The 17,015-nt window shown below is 50.5% G+C and overlaps 2 protein-coding genes across 2 annotated transcripts; both read right to left on the bottom strand.

Moving 5' to 3' along the window:
* Nucleotides 1-714: 714 nt before the first annotated feature.
* NPPA (natriuretic peptide A) lies at nt 715-2,258 on the bottom strand. The gene is made up of 3 exons (XM_081056082.1): nt 1,945-2,258; nt 1,519-1,845; nt 715-1,001 (listed from the first exon to the last, which is right to left on the bottom strand). The coding sequence occupies exons 1-3, from the start codon at nt 2,065-2,067 to the stop codon at nt 990-992; spliced, it is 462 nt and encodes a 153-aa protein (XP_080912208.1). The 5' UTR covers nt 2,068-2,258; the 3' UTR covers nt 715-989.
* Nucleotides 2,259-9,166: 6,908 nt separating this feature from the next.
* On the bottom strand, nt 9,167-12,739 carry NPPB (natriuretic peptide B; the record flags this gene model as incomplete). The annotated part of the gene is made up of 3 exons (XM_081058074.1): nt 9,167-9,258; nt 12,148-12,376; nt 12,614-12,739. The coding sequence occupies 3 exons, from the start codon at nt 12,737-12,739 to the stop codon at nt 9,167-9,169; spliced, it is 447 nt and encodes a 148-aa protein (XP_080914200.1).
* Nucleotides 12,740-17,015: the final 4,276 nt, after the last annotated feature.

Below are 17,015 nucleotides of genomic sequence, written 5' to 3'. Positions count from 1 at the left end.
AGCAGCTAACTTTCCAAATGTACCAGAAAATTTAGTGCCCTCATTTTATAAATGTCTTTAAAAAAAAGCTGTCACCAAAAAGTACTCAGTGTGCAAAAACCACCTATTATGTACAAGCTATGTTAGATGTAACCAGAACAAAAGCTCAGATGTTTGTAAGTTTTGTTTTGCTTTTAATAAATATGTGCTCTGAATGTGAGGAAATCTGAAAAATAAATGCCCTTTCCGTCTCCCAGGGCTTTTTCAAGATCTATGATGAGGCTGGAGTGAAAGAGCAGCTTGAGAACTGCAGTTGAGTCCCCCCCACCCCCGCCCGCCTCAAAGGAAAAAAGAAAAAACAAGGAGAGGGAGGAGGAAAAGAGGAAAGAATTTGTCCATACCCACAGAATGTGAACTCTGTAAACTATGGACTTTGGGAGATAATGACGTGTCAATGCAGGTTCATCAACTAACAAACGTACCATCTGGTGGGGGATGTTACATGGGGAGTCTGAGCATGTGGGGGCAGGGTGTCTATAAGGCAATCTACTTTCTGTTTAATTTTGCTGTGAACCTAAAACTGCTCTAAACAATAAAGTTTGTTAATTATTTTTTAAAGGGAGGAAGAAAGACACTGAGCTTCTTCTCTCCGAGAAAAGGTAAAATTGAAAAGGATTATCAGGCTGAATTGTTTTACCCAGGAAACAGAAAGAAATCACGCCAACACAAGCTTTTGGCTTCTGTCCGTGGTGCTGAAGTTTATTCATTTTCACATCTCTTTCAGTAACAGGTGAGGGTTTACCCTAAAATTTAATGCATGGGGTGAGAGAGAGGGGGAAGCCACCGTTAAGCCACTTTATCTACATTTAGCATAAAATGTGAGAAATGTTGATAGGAGGCTGCAGCTTGAATAGGGTGCTTGTCACAAGTTGGTATCATTGAGATGGGACCAAGTTGATTGAGAGTCCCCAGGAGAAGAGGGTTTCTTGCAATCTGCCGGAGTCTGGCCATTATCTTCGGTACTACAAAGAGAACACAGACATGTTTGGTTCAGTGACCTGGCTCTCCTGGAAACGTCAGCTTCATATGACTGCTCACTTCCCTCCAGCCCCCTCTTCAGCCTGCCGACCCACTGAATTTCATGAACTGGTAAACAAGTTGCTCATTAGAAGCTTAGAAGGTCAACCCTGGTCTATTTCAATTTACCTTGGGTCTGACAGTACCAGAGGAACATGAACTGCCAATCAGAAGTATGAAGGTGACTTGGCACCATGAAGGTTGGAAGTGTCCTGTTCTCATGGCAGTAACTTTTTTCCCCTCAGCATTTTCTAAGCAGGCTGTAGCTAAGAGTGATGTCATTGTCCCAAGATCCATGGGGCACCCACCAAGTTGGGACAGAAATTTCCAAGGGAGTAAGCTTCTATGCTGGTCCCTGTCCTACTGAAGCTGGCCCCTGGTGGTATTCTTTGACAAGGTGTGAGTCTCGATGAAAACACAGTTTCCTTCCTCCCCATCCCTTTTCCATCCCGTTTTTCTTACCCGGAAGCTGTTGCAGCCAAGTCCACTCTGGGCTCCAATTCTGTCCATCCTGCCCCCGAAGCAGCTGGACCTCCGCAGGCTCCGAGGGGCAGCAATCAGTGCCCTCAGCTTGTTTTTCAGGAGGGCAGATCTATCGAAGGAGTCCCAGGGGCCCCGCCCAAGGGCAACCCCTTCTCTCTGGGCTGGGTTGACCTCCCCGGTCCAGGGAGGCACCTCAGGGAGGGGGCTGAGAGCTGCCCCAGCTTCCTCATTCTGCTCACTTAGTGCTTGTGGGGGCATGACCTCGTCTTCTGAAGGCATCTTGTCCTCCAAATGGTCCAGCAAATTCTTTACAGAGGGAAAACACAGGGAAAGGAAGAGGTCTTACTGACTGGCAGATGTCACAAAGCCCCCTGGCCCCAGACCGTGCCCCCTTCCTAATCCTACCTTAAAATCCATCAGGTCAGCATTGGACATGGAGCTGTACAGGGGGTTAGCTCTGGTTTGCCCTGGGAACTGGAACGCCAGAAAGAGGAGGAAGCTGATGGCGATGGTGGAGAAGGAGCCCATGCTGGCGTCAGTCAAGGAGTGGTCTGCTGCCTGCTGCCTCTCCTCTCTCCTCTCTGGTTTTCCACTACTGGCCTTCGTCCGTCTCTGTCTTCCAGCTGCCCTGCGCCTCCTCTTTTTATAGCCACCCGGCTCTCTGAGAGAGCAAGAGGGATGGAACCCTCCCCATTCTGTCACTTGCAGCGATAAAGCAGCTGAGTGAGGAGCCAGCAGAAGATGCCCTTTTAAAGTTATCTGTCCAACAGAGCTTGTCACAGCCCCTCCGCCTTGAGCAGCCCCAACAACCCCCCGGGGACCTCAGCAGCAAGAGCCACATTCTTGTTGATTTGCCTCAAGAGGTTCCCACTTCAAAGGTGTGAGAAGAGCAAAAAAGAGTCCTTGGTTATCTCACAGCGATGCCTCAGGCTTCTTTCTCCTGCAAGGCAATGGAACCCATGCGGGGAAGCAGAGAGTGACAGTTGGCCAGTGCCCAGCTCGCCTGCTTGGTTTGCAGCTCAGTTGTCAGGGCCTCCAAATAAGGGTGGGAGAGGAGGAAATGGCAGACAGCTGGCTGCTCGGGACAAATTAGTCCAGATGCTCCAGCTGGCCTCACACCTGACTCATCAACCATGAGGGCAGAACCCCTCCCTCCAACAGGGCTGCCCTTACTCCTGCCGGTCACTCTCTCTGGTCAGGTGAAGAGTTTTCCCGGGAGTACGAAGTCAGCTGGGAACCAAATGTGATGAATGTCCCAAGAATTCAGCTCCCAAATAGGAACACCAAGAAAAGTTTTGGGAGCACAATCAGCCCTCTGCAAATCTTCCCCTCCTTCATCCCCACTGCCCCCTCCAAGGTGTTGAGGGAGATAGGTGCTGAAAGGAAGGCCGACCTTTTCATTTCCCTGCTCATAGAAGCTCAGATTCTTTGAGCGTGAAGCTTGGAATGCCCCCATCCTTCCCAGGAGAGCTCCCATGACGAGCTGGCTGATAGAGTGAGGTGGGAAGGGAATGTGGCACATGCAGTTTTCCTGAATGTCCTCCGATGGCCAGGCAAGTGATGAGCCACTGGAGCCACAGTTTTCCTGGCCCCCAAAGAGAAATAACAGGCAGCGAGGCTGCCCACACTTACTGAGTGGCCTCCATTCACTAAGCACTGAATTCAGCGTTAGCATGTGATTCGACGCAACGTACACTGGAAGGAAAGCACTACATTTGCCGTGTTGAGAGACCTGCATTGTCGCCCCAAACAAACCAGTTCCTTATCGGTAAAAACTTGCCCCATTCACCCCTCAGCGTTCTCATGAGGCTCAAGTCAGCTAATAAAGTGTGAACTCACTTTGAAGTGGAAAGTGTTATATAATTGCAAAATGCTGATAATCCTTGCCTGTATTGTCAGTTGTAATGTGCGGGGAGCTTTATTTATGTGGATTATGTAATTTGCATCACCATGCCCATGAGGTGGATAGTAGTGTTCCCATTGACAGAGGGACAGAACTGAGGCCGAGCTTATGTCACTGGCCCGATGTCACCCGGCTCATAAGCAGCAGAACTAGGACTGGACCTCCAGGTCTGACACCATGGCCCATGTTCTTAACCCATTTCACGGATACCGCTGCTTCTTACAAGCCCTTCAGGTACAGTCTCTGATGAAATACACCCCTCTTCCCAATCTCTCAGGCTGCCTCTGAACAATAGCATGTCACCTGCCCCCTGCCTGGGGAGCTGTAGCTTTGTGTGCTTGGCAAGTCTGTGACCGTGTGTGTGTGTGTGTGTGTGTGTGAGTGTGTGTGTGTGTGTGTGTATGAACTGTCTCAAGGAAAGCACTACATCCAACCTCCATAACCCATTGACATACTTCACACGTTTTGATCTACTCCATGGAAGCCCAGGAAATGCCTGTCGACGACCCGCTCCATCCTGACCAGACCCCTCCCCAGCTATTCTTGGTTGATCAAGCAGAAACGCTGTTTTACTTCAAGAGGGCAGGAAATCAGGGCAGTGCATGGCCAGAGAGCACGAGAGGTATCCAGGGTGATTTTATTCTAAGGCAGAAGGAGAAAGGAGCCTTCTGTAGTAACCGATTTGGGCCAGCCAAACTCAACTTGAAATCCGAAATGGGTGCAGTTCTGAGTAGGAGCTCTGGAGGCAAAGAACCGTCATATCCTGGTGAGTCCCTGGAATGTGCTCAGAGCCTAATTGCCTGGTTAGCAGGGTTATTATTAGCAAAGAGGATGCAGTGAGCAGCCACGCAGGAGGGAATTGCATGCGTCATATAGCGAGTCCCCGGTGATGCCCTTTAAGATAGGTCTTTCATGTGGACGAAGACTTCCAGAAGGGCAGCATGGCATGGCGGGTGGCCTCTGTCCTCAGCCACTTCTGAAGTCTGTAGGTGGCCCGAGAGAGGCGGAAGTCCCATCCAACGTTCCAGAAGGAGAATTTCAGAATTTGCCCACCTTCTTTTATTAAAGTCAATTTTCTTCCTCCAGAGTGAAACTGGGGTGGGGTATGAGTGTCATTTGTTGAGTTTATTCTGTTTGCCAGGGTTGTTTGTCTGTTGTTTGTTGGTGGAATGGGGCTGACAAGAAAAAGAATAGTCAGTTTCGTCGCTCTGAAGACTTTGTATACAACCAATGCCACCTCCTGCACTAACTGGTCCCAGTGAAAACAGACAATTCCCAAATACACTTACTACCCCAAATCCCATTAAAGCCTTTAACTTGAGCCTGAAACAAAAAAATGATTTGATGTAGTTTCTCTTCATTTCCATGCCCCTGCTCAACGTTGGGTGTGTGTGGGGAGGAGTAGATATTTACTGGAGTGTTAAGAAGCCAGCCTATAAGAGTGAAAGAGAAGAAAAGCAAAAGGCACAGAAAACCAGAGCCATACACTTACCCCCTCCTCTCTCACTAGCTGAAAAGTCAAAAGCCTTTATTTCCTTATCACTGGAAAGAAGTCATCTTTACTCATAAAAGAAATGAACGTTGCAAATGGGTGGGAGAATCCAGAATGGGGGTATCTCCCGTTTCTAGCCCTGTGTTTGGCTTCACAACCATCCATGGGGATGCTGTGGGCTGCTTCAGGGAGCCAGAAGGTCCAGCAAGGTCACATATGTGCAGGAGTGGTATGAAAAACCCATCACTTAATGCCTTCCATGCCCTTTTCTGAGACGTGCAAGTGATGAGCCACTAAAGGCTATCACAGAAATCATCCAAAGCAGAAGCCCCAGTTGGGAAAAATGGGTAGGACCCTGTTGCATATTGAGGGGTGGTTACTTCTGACTTTGAAAACGAGGGTCTGTTTCTTTGGTACAATATGGAGGTCACTGGGACTGGAAATGGGAGCAGGTTCTCCAGAAAACAAAGCCCAAAGGAAAATTCATTTGTTTAAGCTTTATGGGGGAATCCAGTTCAAAGAAAGCAAGAGCACAGAACAAAAGAAAAGTGAGGTCGTGTGTTAGTTAGCTACTGCTGTGTAACAGGATACCCCAAACCTTAGCAACTTAAGACAACACACATCTATCATCGAAGAGTCTCCATGGGTCAGGAATGTGTGCTGCTTCCTGGGTGCCCCTTGCTCAGAGCTCTCACAGGCTGCAGTTAAGATGTTGGCCGGGGCTGTGGTCATCTCAAGGCTTGGCTGGGGAATATGCTTCTAAGCTCCCTTCTGTATCTGTTGGCAGGCCTCGGGTCCTCACTGACTGTTGGCTGAGGTGTCGGTTCCTTGCCACAAGGGCCTCTCCATAGAGATGCAACTGACTTTCTTTAGGGAGAGAGAGAGAGAGAAATTATGTAAATTACAGTCTCTCTGTAGCCTAATCTGGGAAGTGGTGTCCCATCATTTTTGCAGTACTGTGTTCATTAGAAGTGAGTCACTAGGTCCAGGCCACACTAAAAGGGAGGAAATTACAAAGGGCATGGATGCTGGGAGGTGATCATTCCTGGGGGCCATCTCAGGTAGGGAAAGAGAGAGAGAGCAAATATAAGATGATAAGCTACCACGCTGGCCACAGTTTTGCAAACACACCTCAGTGGCTGATTGGTCATGCTGAACATCTCCAGAGAGCTTCTTGGAGCCTGGCACCGTGGACCAGTCTGCGAGGAGAGAAAAGGGTGAGGGCCCTAGAGTAGATCCGTAGGGTGCTGTCACAAAGCACCACAAACTGGGTGGCTTAAAACCCCCGAAATGCTTCACAGTTCTGGAGGCTAGCAGTCTGAAATCCCGGTGTCAGGAGGGCTCCCTCTGCAAGCTGTGTGGGAGGATCCTTCCTTGTCTCTTCCGGCTTCTGGTAGCTGTGGACATCCTCAGTTCCTGGGCTTGCAGATACATCTCTCCAGTCTCTGCCTGCATCATCACGTGGCCATCTTCCCCATCTGTCTGTCTGTCTCTTCTTAATAAGGCCACCAGCCATATTGGAGAAGGAGCCCACCCTACTCCAGTATGACCTCATCGTAACTAATTACATCCACGGTGACCTTATTTCCAAATAAGGTCCCATTCTGAGGTTCTGGGGCTTTAGGACCTCAACAAACCTTTCAGGGGGACCTAATTCAACCCCTCACAAGCACTTTATCTGTGGGCTCCTTTCCATCTCCTGTCTCTCTCTGGCCAAAAAGCCACCACCACTCTTACCCCACCCCTGCCCCAGGGCATTAAGTCCCCTGCACTTCTGTGTTACCCAGTTCCTTCAGGCAGTGGCCAGGGAAAAGAGAGACTCCCTGGTCCAGCCCGCTGATGGACTGGCTTGGCAATCTCTCCTTGCCAGTTTATCCTGTTTGGTGATATTGGAAGTGGAGGGGGTGTCAGATAGCAGCACGAGAACCAGGTCAGCGACTGCTAAGGCTGCCTTAGCCAGGAAGCCAGAGGCTGAGCAGGTAGGAGGCAGGTCATGAATCAGCTACAGGACCCCACTGTACGCCAGCACTTCACACGGGGCTGGCACATACTGAGTCTTTAGAATGATTGAATCAATGATTGAATGTGAAAGATTGAATCAATGAGTTTGCCTTCAGTGCCTCTCCTCTACCTCTCCCTACCACACACACACAAAGGACACACTTCAATATCCAACGCTGCACCTTGCCCTCCCTGGGGACCTCAAGGGAGGGGGAGTCACCCTCATGCTGAAGCTGGAGGTTCTGCTCTCTCCCCAGTGCAGGAAGAGCCAGATCAGGGAGTCTGGTGTGAAGAGGCCAGTTAGGAAGCCGGTGCACCAGTGTCTGCATGAGTGGCGAGGGTCTAAACCAGGAACGGAAGTGAGGATGGTGCGTAGGAGGTGCCTGAAGGAAAGAGGAGTGGACCTGGGTGTGTGCCTGGGTGATTCAGAGGGAGAACAGAGCCAAGGAGGATTCCCAGGGCTCTCATCATTGAGGGCGGGGCCCTGGGAGAAGGTTTAAGCATTTGAGAGCAGTTTCTTCGTTTGGGTTCTCCTGAACCCGAGACAAAGATACAAGCAAACGAGTTTGTTTTGGAGACAACCCCAGGAAACATCGGAGAGAGGGGACGTGACCAGGTTAAGAAGGAATCAATGACCACCATAGGCTCCAGTTTCATCCCCCCCTCCCTGCAAAGGACTGTGGGAACCAGGGTGAGATGGATGTCACTTGTGACTCTAGGGTGCTGGCGTTTTTGAACGCCCACTCCTGCCAAATGTGGGTTGACTGCTGCTCCTGGTTCTTTGACAACTTCCCAGCACTTCCTTCCTGTCCCAGAGGGAGCCAAGTGGGCTCCGGCTGCCAGAGAAAGTCCTCGGGCAGGACGGTGCAGTGCTGCTGGGTGGAAGTAGGGCTGATGTGCCCGGAAGCGGAAGTGGCAAGGGCAGCTGCTGAGTGCGGCCAAGACAAGAGAGCTCCGGGCACAAGAGTGGGGTCCGCGTCCCAGGGCAGGTAAGGAGCTTGGTTTCAGAAATACTCCAGGACATCAGCTCTGTGGGGCTGGATTCCAACCCCACGAGAAGAAGAGGTCACTTGGTGGAATTGGACTGATCATGAAAGCTAAGGCCGTGCATGAAAAATCCTAGAGACAGAGTGTGGGGACAGAGTCCCAGAGAGCAGTTTCCAGGCTCTCGGCCTCACGTGGAAAGGTGCTGGCTCAGGTAGTAGATGGCTGTCAGCTGTGGCTAGTTGGCCGTCAGCTGTAACCAGTGAGCCATTGGCCACTAATATAACTGCTGTGGCTATGCTAGCAAACGTGGATTGCAGCTGGCAAGTGGGGTGGGTTGGTTGGCAGAGAAGCAGACGGCGGATTGCGCATTGTGTGGAGCCTGCTTCCCGTATTTCCAACCCAGCTGCCAGCGAGACCATAGTGGTATGAAACCCCCATCCATGGCTCCATGGGTGTTTCTTTTTGGCCTCACCGTATCCTGCGTTTTTGTGCGGGGAGCGGGACCAGAGACCCTGCATGACACAGATAGAAAGCTGAGAACAAAGACAAACGGCCAAGTTCACGACATTTTTTAGACCTGGCTCTGCAGGAAGAGAAATGCTTTTTTCCCCCATTGCCTCCAATCACTCTCAGAAGAGTCCAAGCTGTCACAGGAGGGATGGAGAGGGGCTCAGCATTTTTTGAGAATGTCACAGGTGCAAGGTCAGCAATGAGATGAAGCATTCAGGCCCAACACTGTCCCGTAACTTCAACACTGCTCCCAGCAAAGCTGGTCTACCCTCTACTGAAACTCCTTCCGGCTCTGAAGCCTCAGGCTAGACCTCCTTGGGTCTGTTTTCACCAGCACATCTTTCTGGGAAGATTAAAGTGACAAACATCTATGAAGATATATCATCTGGCAGCTTCTCTGCAGGACGAGGCTGGTAAGAGGGAGGTCAGGGATGCGAAGGCCATGGCCATAAGCTATGTGGGGGGGTTACGAGGGGCGTTTGAAGGGGCCAGGGTCACAGGTTATGGAGGCTGGTTTTAAGGGGCATCCAAAGACAGTGTATGTGCTGCCCTGCTGCCCACAAACACCAAACACAGGGACAACTCAATGAGACGTCACTCCATTGGGTACAGCGGGCCACCCCCCCCCCATCCTCCAGCAGTCCCATTTGGCTCCTTTGCATTTGCTTTCGGGGCCTCTTTCCCAGGAAAAGCCCAATAACAGGATGTATCTGTATCATATATACGTCTGAGCCCTATTTATGGAAGAGCAGGCTCTCCCGGAAGAATTCTGAAGTGCTGGCTGGGTTTGGGGAGTGGATGTTCTGGGAGGGGTCTTCTTCGTCACCTGAGCAGAGAGGAAAGGTTGCCAGGCAGTGGCACCAAATGTTGAACAGAGTGATACCATTCAGAGGGGAACTTCCATCCCACCAGCAAGCCTAATTCACTGACTTGGGAGAGGCAGGTGGTGCAGTGGTTAGGGGCCTGGGTGCTGGGGCCAACCTGGGTGGGCTTGAATCTTGTCTCTGCCACTTCCCAACTTCCTGATCCTGAGCAAGTTACATGGCCTCTCTGTGCCTCAGTTTTTCCCATCTGTGAAATGGGAGCCAATAAGAATTCTTACTTCGTAGAGTTCTTGTGAGGACTGTGTAAGTTAATAAACTGTACCTGGAACTTAATGAAGCCTCTCCAAACATTCACTATTCTAATTGCTCATTGCCCTCCCTGAGTCAGAAACATTAGGCGAAGATGGCGCACCATTTTGTTGGAAAATAAGTTGCTCCTAAAACCTCATTTTTAAATCCTTGTTGATCTCATTAGGTATCCATAACCTCTGATGCACACTGGGTTCAAATGAGAAACAGCACAAAACCCACAGCTTCGGGATCCCCCTCCCTCCCTCCAAGAAACATTGCTGAGAAGAGCAGAAAGGCTGTGACAGTGCAGTTGAACGCCAGGAGCTCAGGGAGACGGCAAAGGCTTCAGAGTCTCTCGGATCTACACTCAAATCCCAGCGATGGCATTGAGTGGCCGCATGGTCTCAGGTAGGACGCTTCATTTTTTTCTGGGTCTCTGGGTTCTCACATCCATAAAACGGGGACAAGAATAATCCTGTCTCCTTTAACTGAGTTGGACCATAAAAGGCATGACAAAGGGAGCAGAGGCCTGGGCCCCTGAAAAGCAGGGCCAGGCTCAGGGTGAGTGGCCCACAGAGGACAGGGCAGGCATCCCTACCAGGACTCCCTGCTGATTCCAGCAACACAGTAGGATTCTGGTGCTTGTCTCCTTTTCTGCCTTAGAATGAGGGCCTTTTCTCTCGGGGCAGGGAGAAAGTGATGCCGCAGGGCCCCAGGGGAGGGGCACCCTCAACTGCTGGGCCTCTTGTCAGACACTTCTCATCTTATGGGCTTGAGAAATGAAAACACTATCAAACTCAGGTTTCGAAAGCTCCTTTCAGGATGACATCAGGGATCGAAGGCTTGAAGCTGACGTTTGGGGCAGGATAAGGGGCTCACTCCCTGCCCCCCTTCAGGAATGCAAATGAACTAGTGGTGTTTGCACGTGTGTTTGTGTGTGTGTGAACACTCACGCGCGCACACACACACTGCCCCCAGTCTCTGAGATTTTGGGTTAGACCTTCTGGAAACAACAAACACCAGGGAGAGTATAGAATTCTAATGGAATTGCAGGCAGAGGAAAGAGGAGTCGGGCAAACACTGACACACGCTCTCACGTTGAACAGATACATCAGGGACCATCCCTCTCCCAGGGAGAAACTGCCAGGCTTTGAAAAGCAGTTTCTGGGAAGTGTCTTAAATGCTTCAGGTATTTCTAGACATTGAGCTATTTCTAGACATCTGGAACATGAAAAACCCTTAAAAAAAAAAAAAAAAAGAAAGCCCCTCCCCACTCCACCCTTGTTTGACCAGCCCTTGAGACCATGTCCCTACCCCCGTCGTTAAGACCCTTTTGGGACCTCCAAAAAAACACAGGGTTTGGGGTTTCTTTTTTGAAATGATGCATTATTTTGAATGCACTAAGACAAAATTGTTTCAAAAGAAAAAGCTTTAATGTTGACTTCATCTCACCATGGAAAATTTGTGCTCAAAGGTGACAACTGGATGACATAAAACAATCAAATAAATATTAAAAAAAAAAAAGTAAATAGTAGTTGCTTCAAAGGAGACCAGAGTTGATGACGAATCAAGGGCAAATGTCTGCTGCCAGGATTTCCTCTTAATCCTCCAACACTGTGGGGGTCGGAGAGGGTGTTGATGGTGTCAGGGTGGGGGAGTGAGGCAGGCTCTGAGCTTCCCCTCATTGCGTGCCACCCCTGCCACAGCCCCCCAACCTCGGCTGATCTAGATATTTGAAAATTTGCAATAATTCATCTCTCAGTGCCTCAGTTTCCTCATCTGTTAATAGGATTATGGCCACCTTGATGATTCTGCCCTCTGCCTTTGCAGCCATAGACAGTTAATGGGAAACCAGAAGGGAAATGTGGGGGCAGATGGGTGGTTCAGTTGGTTAGAGCGTGAGCTCTGGGCAACGGGGCTGCCAGTTTGATTCCTACATGAGCCAGTGAGCTGCGCTCTCCGCAACTAGAATGAAGTCAATGAGAGGCCGCTCAGCTCCCGGGTGGCCGGATGGCTCAGTTGGTTGGTTCTCAACCACAAGGTTGCCGCTTCGACTCCCATCCCAGGGATGGTGGGCTGCACCCCCTGCAACTAACAGCGGCAACTCGACCTGGAGCTGAGCTGCGCCCTCCACAACTAAGACTGAAAGGACAACACCTTGAAGCTGAACGGCACCCTCCACAAAGAACAACAACTTGACTTGGAAAAAAGTCCTGGAAGTACACACTGTTCCCCTTCACCAATAAAATCTTAAAAAAAAAAAAAGAAGAAGAAGAAGGAAAATGTCTAGGGCTCTTTCTGCTTCCAGGAGGACGTGCCAGACATGCTGGATGGCACCCTAAAGCAATTTGTACCTTTTGATAACAGGTACAGGAGGAGGATTGAACGTGGGTGGGTCTCATGGCCTTGGTAACAGGTAACATTGAATATTTCCAGAAAGGCACTCCTTGGCCCTGAGAACTGTCAGCAAGAGGGAGTAATGTCCAGGTGTCCCTTTCTCAGAGTGTGGTCCCAGAGACAACAAACCCAGAAGGGACTCTCAGGGTGGAACCCCCAGAAATGAGGGTGGCTGTGGCCAAGGTGGCAGGGAGGGAGCTCACCATTGCAGCCCAGGCGACTGACGGCGTTGATGCGATCCATCTTCCGGCCAAAGCAGCTGGAGCGAGGCCTCATCGTGGTGACCTGTCGTCCCTGCTGGGCCTGGAAGTCACTGGGCCCAGGGCTGCCAGTGGAATCTGCCCGTTTGGCCTCCCAGTCTTTTACAGAACCACTGTCCTGCTGGTGGGGCTTTGGGGCCATCTGCTCCTCCTGCTGCTCTGAAACCTTGACCTGCAGAAGGTCCAATAGTTTTTGCGGTGGGTGGGGATGCCTGAGCTTTGGGAACCCAAACCTGAGCCCAACCACTCTTGATGGCTCCCTAGTGAACCAACCGCCTGGCTCCCAGTCTCACCACTTTCTGATTCCCAAGGGAGGGTGAAGACCACTTGTGACAGTAGACGGAGACCCGTTCACTGCTGCTGCCTGGCCCTGCAGGCCCGAGGGGTTTATGCAGTCTAGCAGTCTCACCTGTACTTTGGACAGTTGCATGGCAGGGCCTGGACCACCCATAGGGTGGGAACAACCTCCTAGCAGTGAGAGGTGCAAGAGCAGGAGAAGCAGGAGCGCCCGGGGTAGCGCCATCTGGGGGTCCATGTGGCTGGAGGGGCGGAGGTTGCTGCTGCTGAGTCTGGGTTCCCGTCTCACCTCCCCGCAGCCCACGGGTGCTTTTCTGGATCTTCGGGTGCCCACAGCCTTTTATCCTGGGCCGGGGATCCTGGCTGGCCCTGCCCTCCAGGGTTATCTAGATTTATCTCCCACATTTGCTCGGGCTAAGGTCAGGCCGGGGGAATACACCCTTCAGTGCCTGCGACCTGTACTCCTTGGGATAGAGCCTGGGAAGAGCAGGCCTTGTGTAGAAATGGGGCTGGCAGGAGGTGGGAGCGCGCGGGAAACGCCAACGAGTCCCTCGTCTCCTGCTTCCTCCTTTCCTGCAAAAATCCCAAGGGCCTTAGAGCAACGCTTTCTTTTTCCTCCCCACCCCGAACCATTTTTAGAGAGGGACAGGAAAATTCCAGCTTATGGAGGCTCAATGCAAGTGCGGGGCGGGTGGCGTGACTCAGAGGGAGAACAGCCTCAGCCAGCTCCCACCACCGCAGCGCGTCTTCCCTCCCTTCGCAAATTCTCTCACCAGCCTGTAAACTCCGTACTCCTGGCTCTTTGCACCCTGCCGGGCGGCGGGTCTCCCCTGTGCCCTGACCGCTGTCCGTGGTTCTGATCTCCCTGAGTAAACTCAACGCAAAAGGTCTTGCTCCCTTCAACACAGGTCTAGCCAGAAAGACAAGTGTGGGGCAGGAGCAAGACCCCACCCCACCCTCCCACAACCCCTGCACTAGGGTGCTAATTCTCCAATGTCACCTGATTAAAAGCCTGGATATGACAAGGACTTTCTGGAATGCTGAGCCGGCTTTCATCCCTTAAAGGGTAGAGCTGATTTGGCTGGAATTTTGAGAGGCAAGGCCCAGAGATGAAGTCATCCAGGAATGCCTTCTATCAAATCTCCTCCAGGTGCCAACACCTCCTCTCCATCACCAAGCCAACATATGACGGGAAAAGCAAGGATGACTGGAAGATGGTTATCTATTTGGTGGGGCCCTAGAGGTGTGAGGAGTGCCCTCCCCCAGGCCTTCTTCATCTGCTCATCCATGATCTAATTCCCATTAGCAGATGGTCTGGACCTCCCATCTGTGATTACAAATGAGGCTCCAAAAAAAAAACAATGGCCCTGGGAAGAGACACAGATTAAATCCCCTGAAAGTATGCATGACCGATGTCACCACCCCTTCCAGATAACAAGCAGCAGGATGAGGGAGCAGTGTTGTTCAGGAAGAGAGATTGGCCATGACAGAAGTGGAGGAAGGGACAATAAGGAGCAGAAGCTAGGACCTCTAAGCAAATCTTGCCTTAAAAAAAAAAAATCAGGGGTCGGCCTGGTCGCTCAGACGGTTAGAGCTCCATGCTCCTAGCTCCGAAGGCTGCCGGTTCGATTCCCACATGGGCCAGTGGGCTCTCAACCACAAGGTTGCCGGTTCAACTCCTTGAGTCCCGCAAGGGATGGTGGGCTCCGCCCCCTGCAACTAAGATTGAACAGGGCACCTCAAGCTGAGTTGCCTCCCCAATGGCTCAGTTGGTTGGAGCGCGTCCTCTCAACCACAAAGTTCCCGGTTCAACTTCCGCAAGGGATGGTGGGCTGCACCCCCTGCAACTAGCAACAGCAACTGGACCTGGAGCTGAGCTGCGCCCTCCACAACTAAGACTGAAAGGACAACAACTTGAAGCTGAATGGCACCCTCCACAACTAAGATCGAAAGGACAACAACTTGACTTGGAAAAAGTCCTGCAAGTACACACTGTTCCCCAATAAAGTCCTGTTCCGCTTCCCCAATAAAAATCTTTAAAAAAAAAAAATCAGCATCTGCCAGGTATGGAGTGAGAAAAATACTGTTATATTTCCTCATTTTTCAGATTAGGAAACTGAGCTCAGAGGAATAAATTTACTTTCTTGGGGTCACACAATTGACAAGTGGTGAAGCCTAGATTTCAACCCAGGCAGTCTGGTTTCAGACCTGAAGCTCTTAATCACTAACAGGGAGATTGCAAGATGTTTCTACTAGGAGGAAAATTAGATTAATGAGTTGTCATCTCTCAAGTTACAGGGAGCTGTGCTGTGAGGGATATGTAAGTCTGGTGGCTGTGCATGCATGTGGTAAAGTTGAGCATTTTGCAGATGAAGATATGGGAAGGGCATGTAAAGATGCCAATTCTGGGAAGATTCTGGGGTCTGGGGCAGTGTGTGTGTGTGTGTACATACACATACATACTACACAAAGAATATCCAAAGACTTAGAGGCAGTGAGAGAGAACAAAATCCAGCCAAGTGCAGAACTGAGTCAAAGGGTTGGGGGCTGCCAAGGGTGTAGAGTCCCTCATGCTGGGTGGCATAAGGTCAAGGGTTTGGGGCAAGACAAGAGTCATTCAACCAGCCCCTATCAAGAACTGACTGCATCTAAGCTGAGCCTTGCTTTGCTCTTCTGCAAAATGGACATATGCTCCCTCCTTGTAGGCACTCAAAGGGAGAAAATGATGTCTGCGAAAGCCCAAGGCAGTGTGGAAAAAGAATTCAGAAGGAGTGTGAGAGTTTGTCCTTGTATTGTGATCTCCCTGGGGAAACAGTCACCCAAAAGGAAACAACTAAGTGCTAGGTACTCTGACAGTTGCTACCTGCCCCCAGTGGATAGGATATGGGAGACTTTAGAGAAGAAACAAGACTGAATGCATAGGGGAAGATGATATATTATCAATCAGCATTCACACCAGATCATGCCCCACAAACATTTATTGAGTGTCTACTTATGCCATGCACTTTCCACTTCTATTAGATGGAGTTAATTATACCATGTATGTCACGGTATTGCCACCTAAGGATTAAATGAGATGGTATATGTGGAAGGCTGCATAATAGCACCCCGAAGATGTCTGTGTCTTAATCCCCAGAACCTGTGAATGTGTTACTTAACATGGCAAAAGGGGCTTTGCATGTGTGATTAAATTAAGAGTCTGCTCTTAATTGGGAAGATTATCCAGGAGGACCTAACGTAATCACAGGAGTCCTTATAAGAGGGAAACAGGAGGGTCAGGGTAAGAGAGAGAAAATGGAAGGATGGAAACAGGTCAGAAAGGAGAGAAGATACTACACTGCTGGCATTTTTGAGGATGGTTTTGAGGATGGAGGAAAGGGCCACACGCTAGGAATGTAGTTGGCCCCTAGAAGCTGGAAAAAGACAAAGAAATGGATTCTTCCCTAGAGCCTCCAGAAGGAACACAGGCCTGCCTGCTGACACCTTGATTTCAGCCCAATGAGACATATTTCAGACTTCTGATCTCCAGGACTATAAGAAAACAAATGTGTGTTATCATTTTTTGTTTTTTGGTTTTTTTTATTGGGTAACAGTGTGTTTCTCCAGGGCCCATCAGCTCCAAGTTGTCCTTCAGTCTAGTTGTAGAGGGCGCAGCTCAGCTACAAGGCCAGTCACCGTTTTCAATCTAGTTGCAGGGGGCACGGCCCACCATCCCATGAGGGAATCCAACCCGCAACCTTGTTGTTAAGAGCAGGAACCCTAACCAACTGAGCCATCCGGCAGCCCCTAAATGTGTGTTATCGTTAAGCCACTAGGTTTGTGGTCATTTGTTTTAGCAGCAATACAAAACTCACGCAGTATATGTAAACGCTGGTACAGTACCTGGCACTAGTAAGTCCACAGTAAACGTGGCTCTAGTGGGATGGTGGTTCTCACTAACGTCAAACCCTGGGTGCTGGGTGCTAGGTGCTGGCTACTGAGAAATTGAGGAGACCCTTAATTCATGCAACAAGACTTCATTGAAGGCCTGGGGTCCCAATGATCTGGAGCTCAGACTCTGGATCCAATGCCACCTCAATCTTCTGCTACTTCTGTGACCTCCGGCAGTTGATTTGTCTCACCTGATGTTTCTTCCTGTCGACCAAACAGGGCTACTGTGAAGATGAAATGGGCCTGTGCAAGTAAAACTAAGCTTTCTGTTGGGATACACACTGGGAGAGGCAAATCGCGCCTTTGAGGAACATACAGTGTAGGAAGGAAACCAGACGCAATCACATGCCCCGTCCCCCCATGACAAGACCACTGATAACAGCAGCGCCTTTGCTGTGCAGGTCCCTGACCCCCACCCCCACTCCTGGGCCGCCTGCCTTCAAGGGCACCGAAGCCCGGCAGTGGCCACCCAAGAAGGAGCAGTGCAGCCCTTGGCACAGAGGGTCGAACCTGGCAACGACGACCCCCACCCTGCGTGGCTAATCATGGGAACGCAACCGCTGCAGCCACGCTGGCTGGGTGCG

This window comes from Rhinolophus hipposideros, assembly GCF_964194185.1.
Source record: "Rhinolophus hipposideros genome assembly, chromosome: 8".
Classification (NCBI taxonomy): domain Eukaryota; kingdom Metazoa; phylum Chordata; class Mammalia; order Chiroptera; family Rhinolophidae; genus Rhinolophus; species Rhinolophus hipposideros.
Note: the sequence above shows the minus strand (reverse complement) of the source record. Positions and strands in the feature narration are given on the sequence as shown.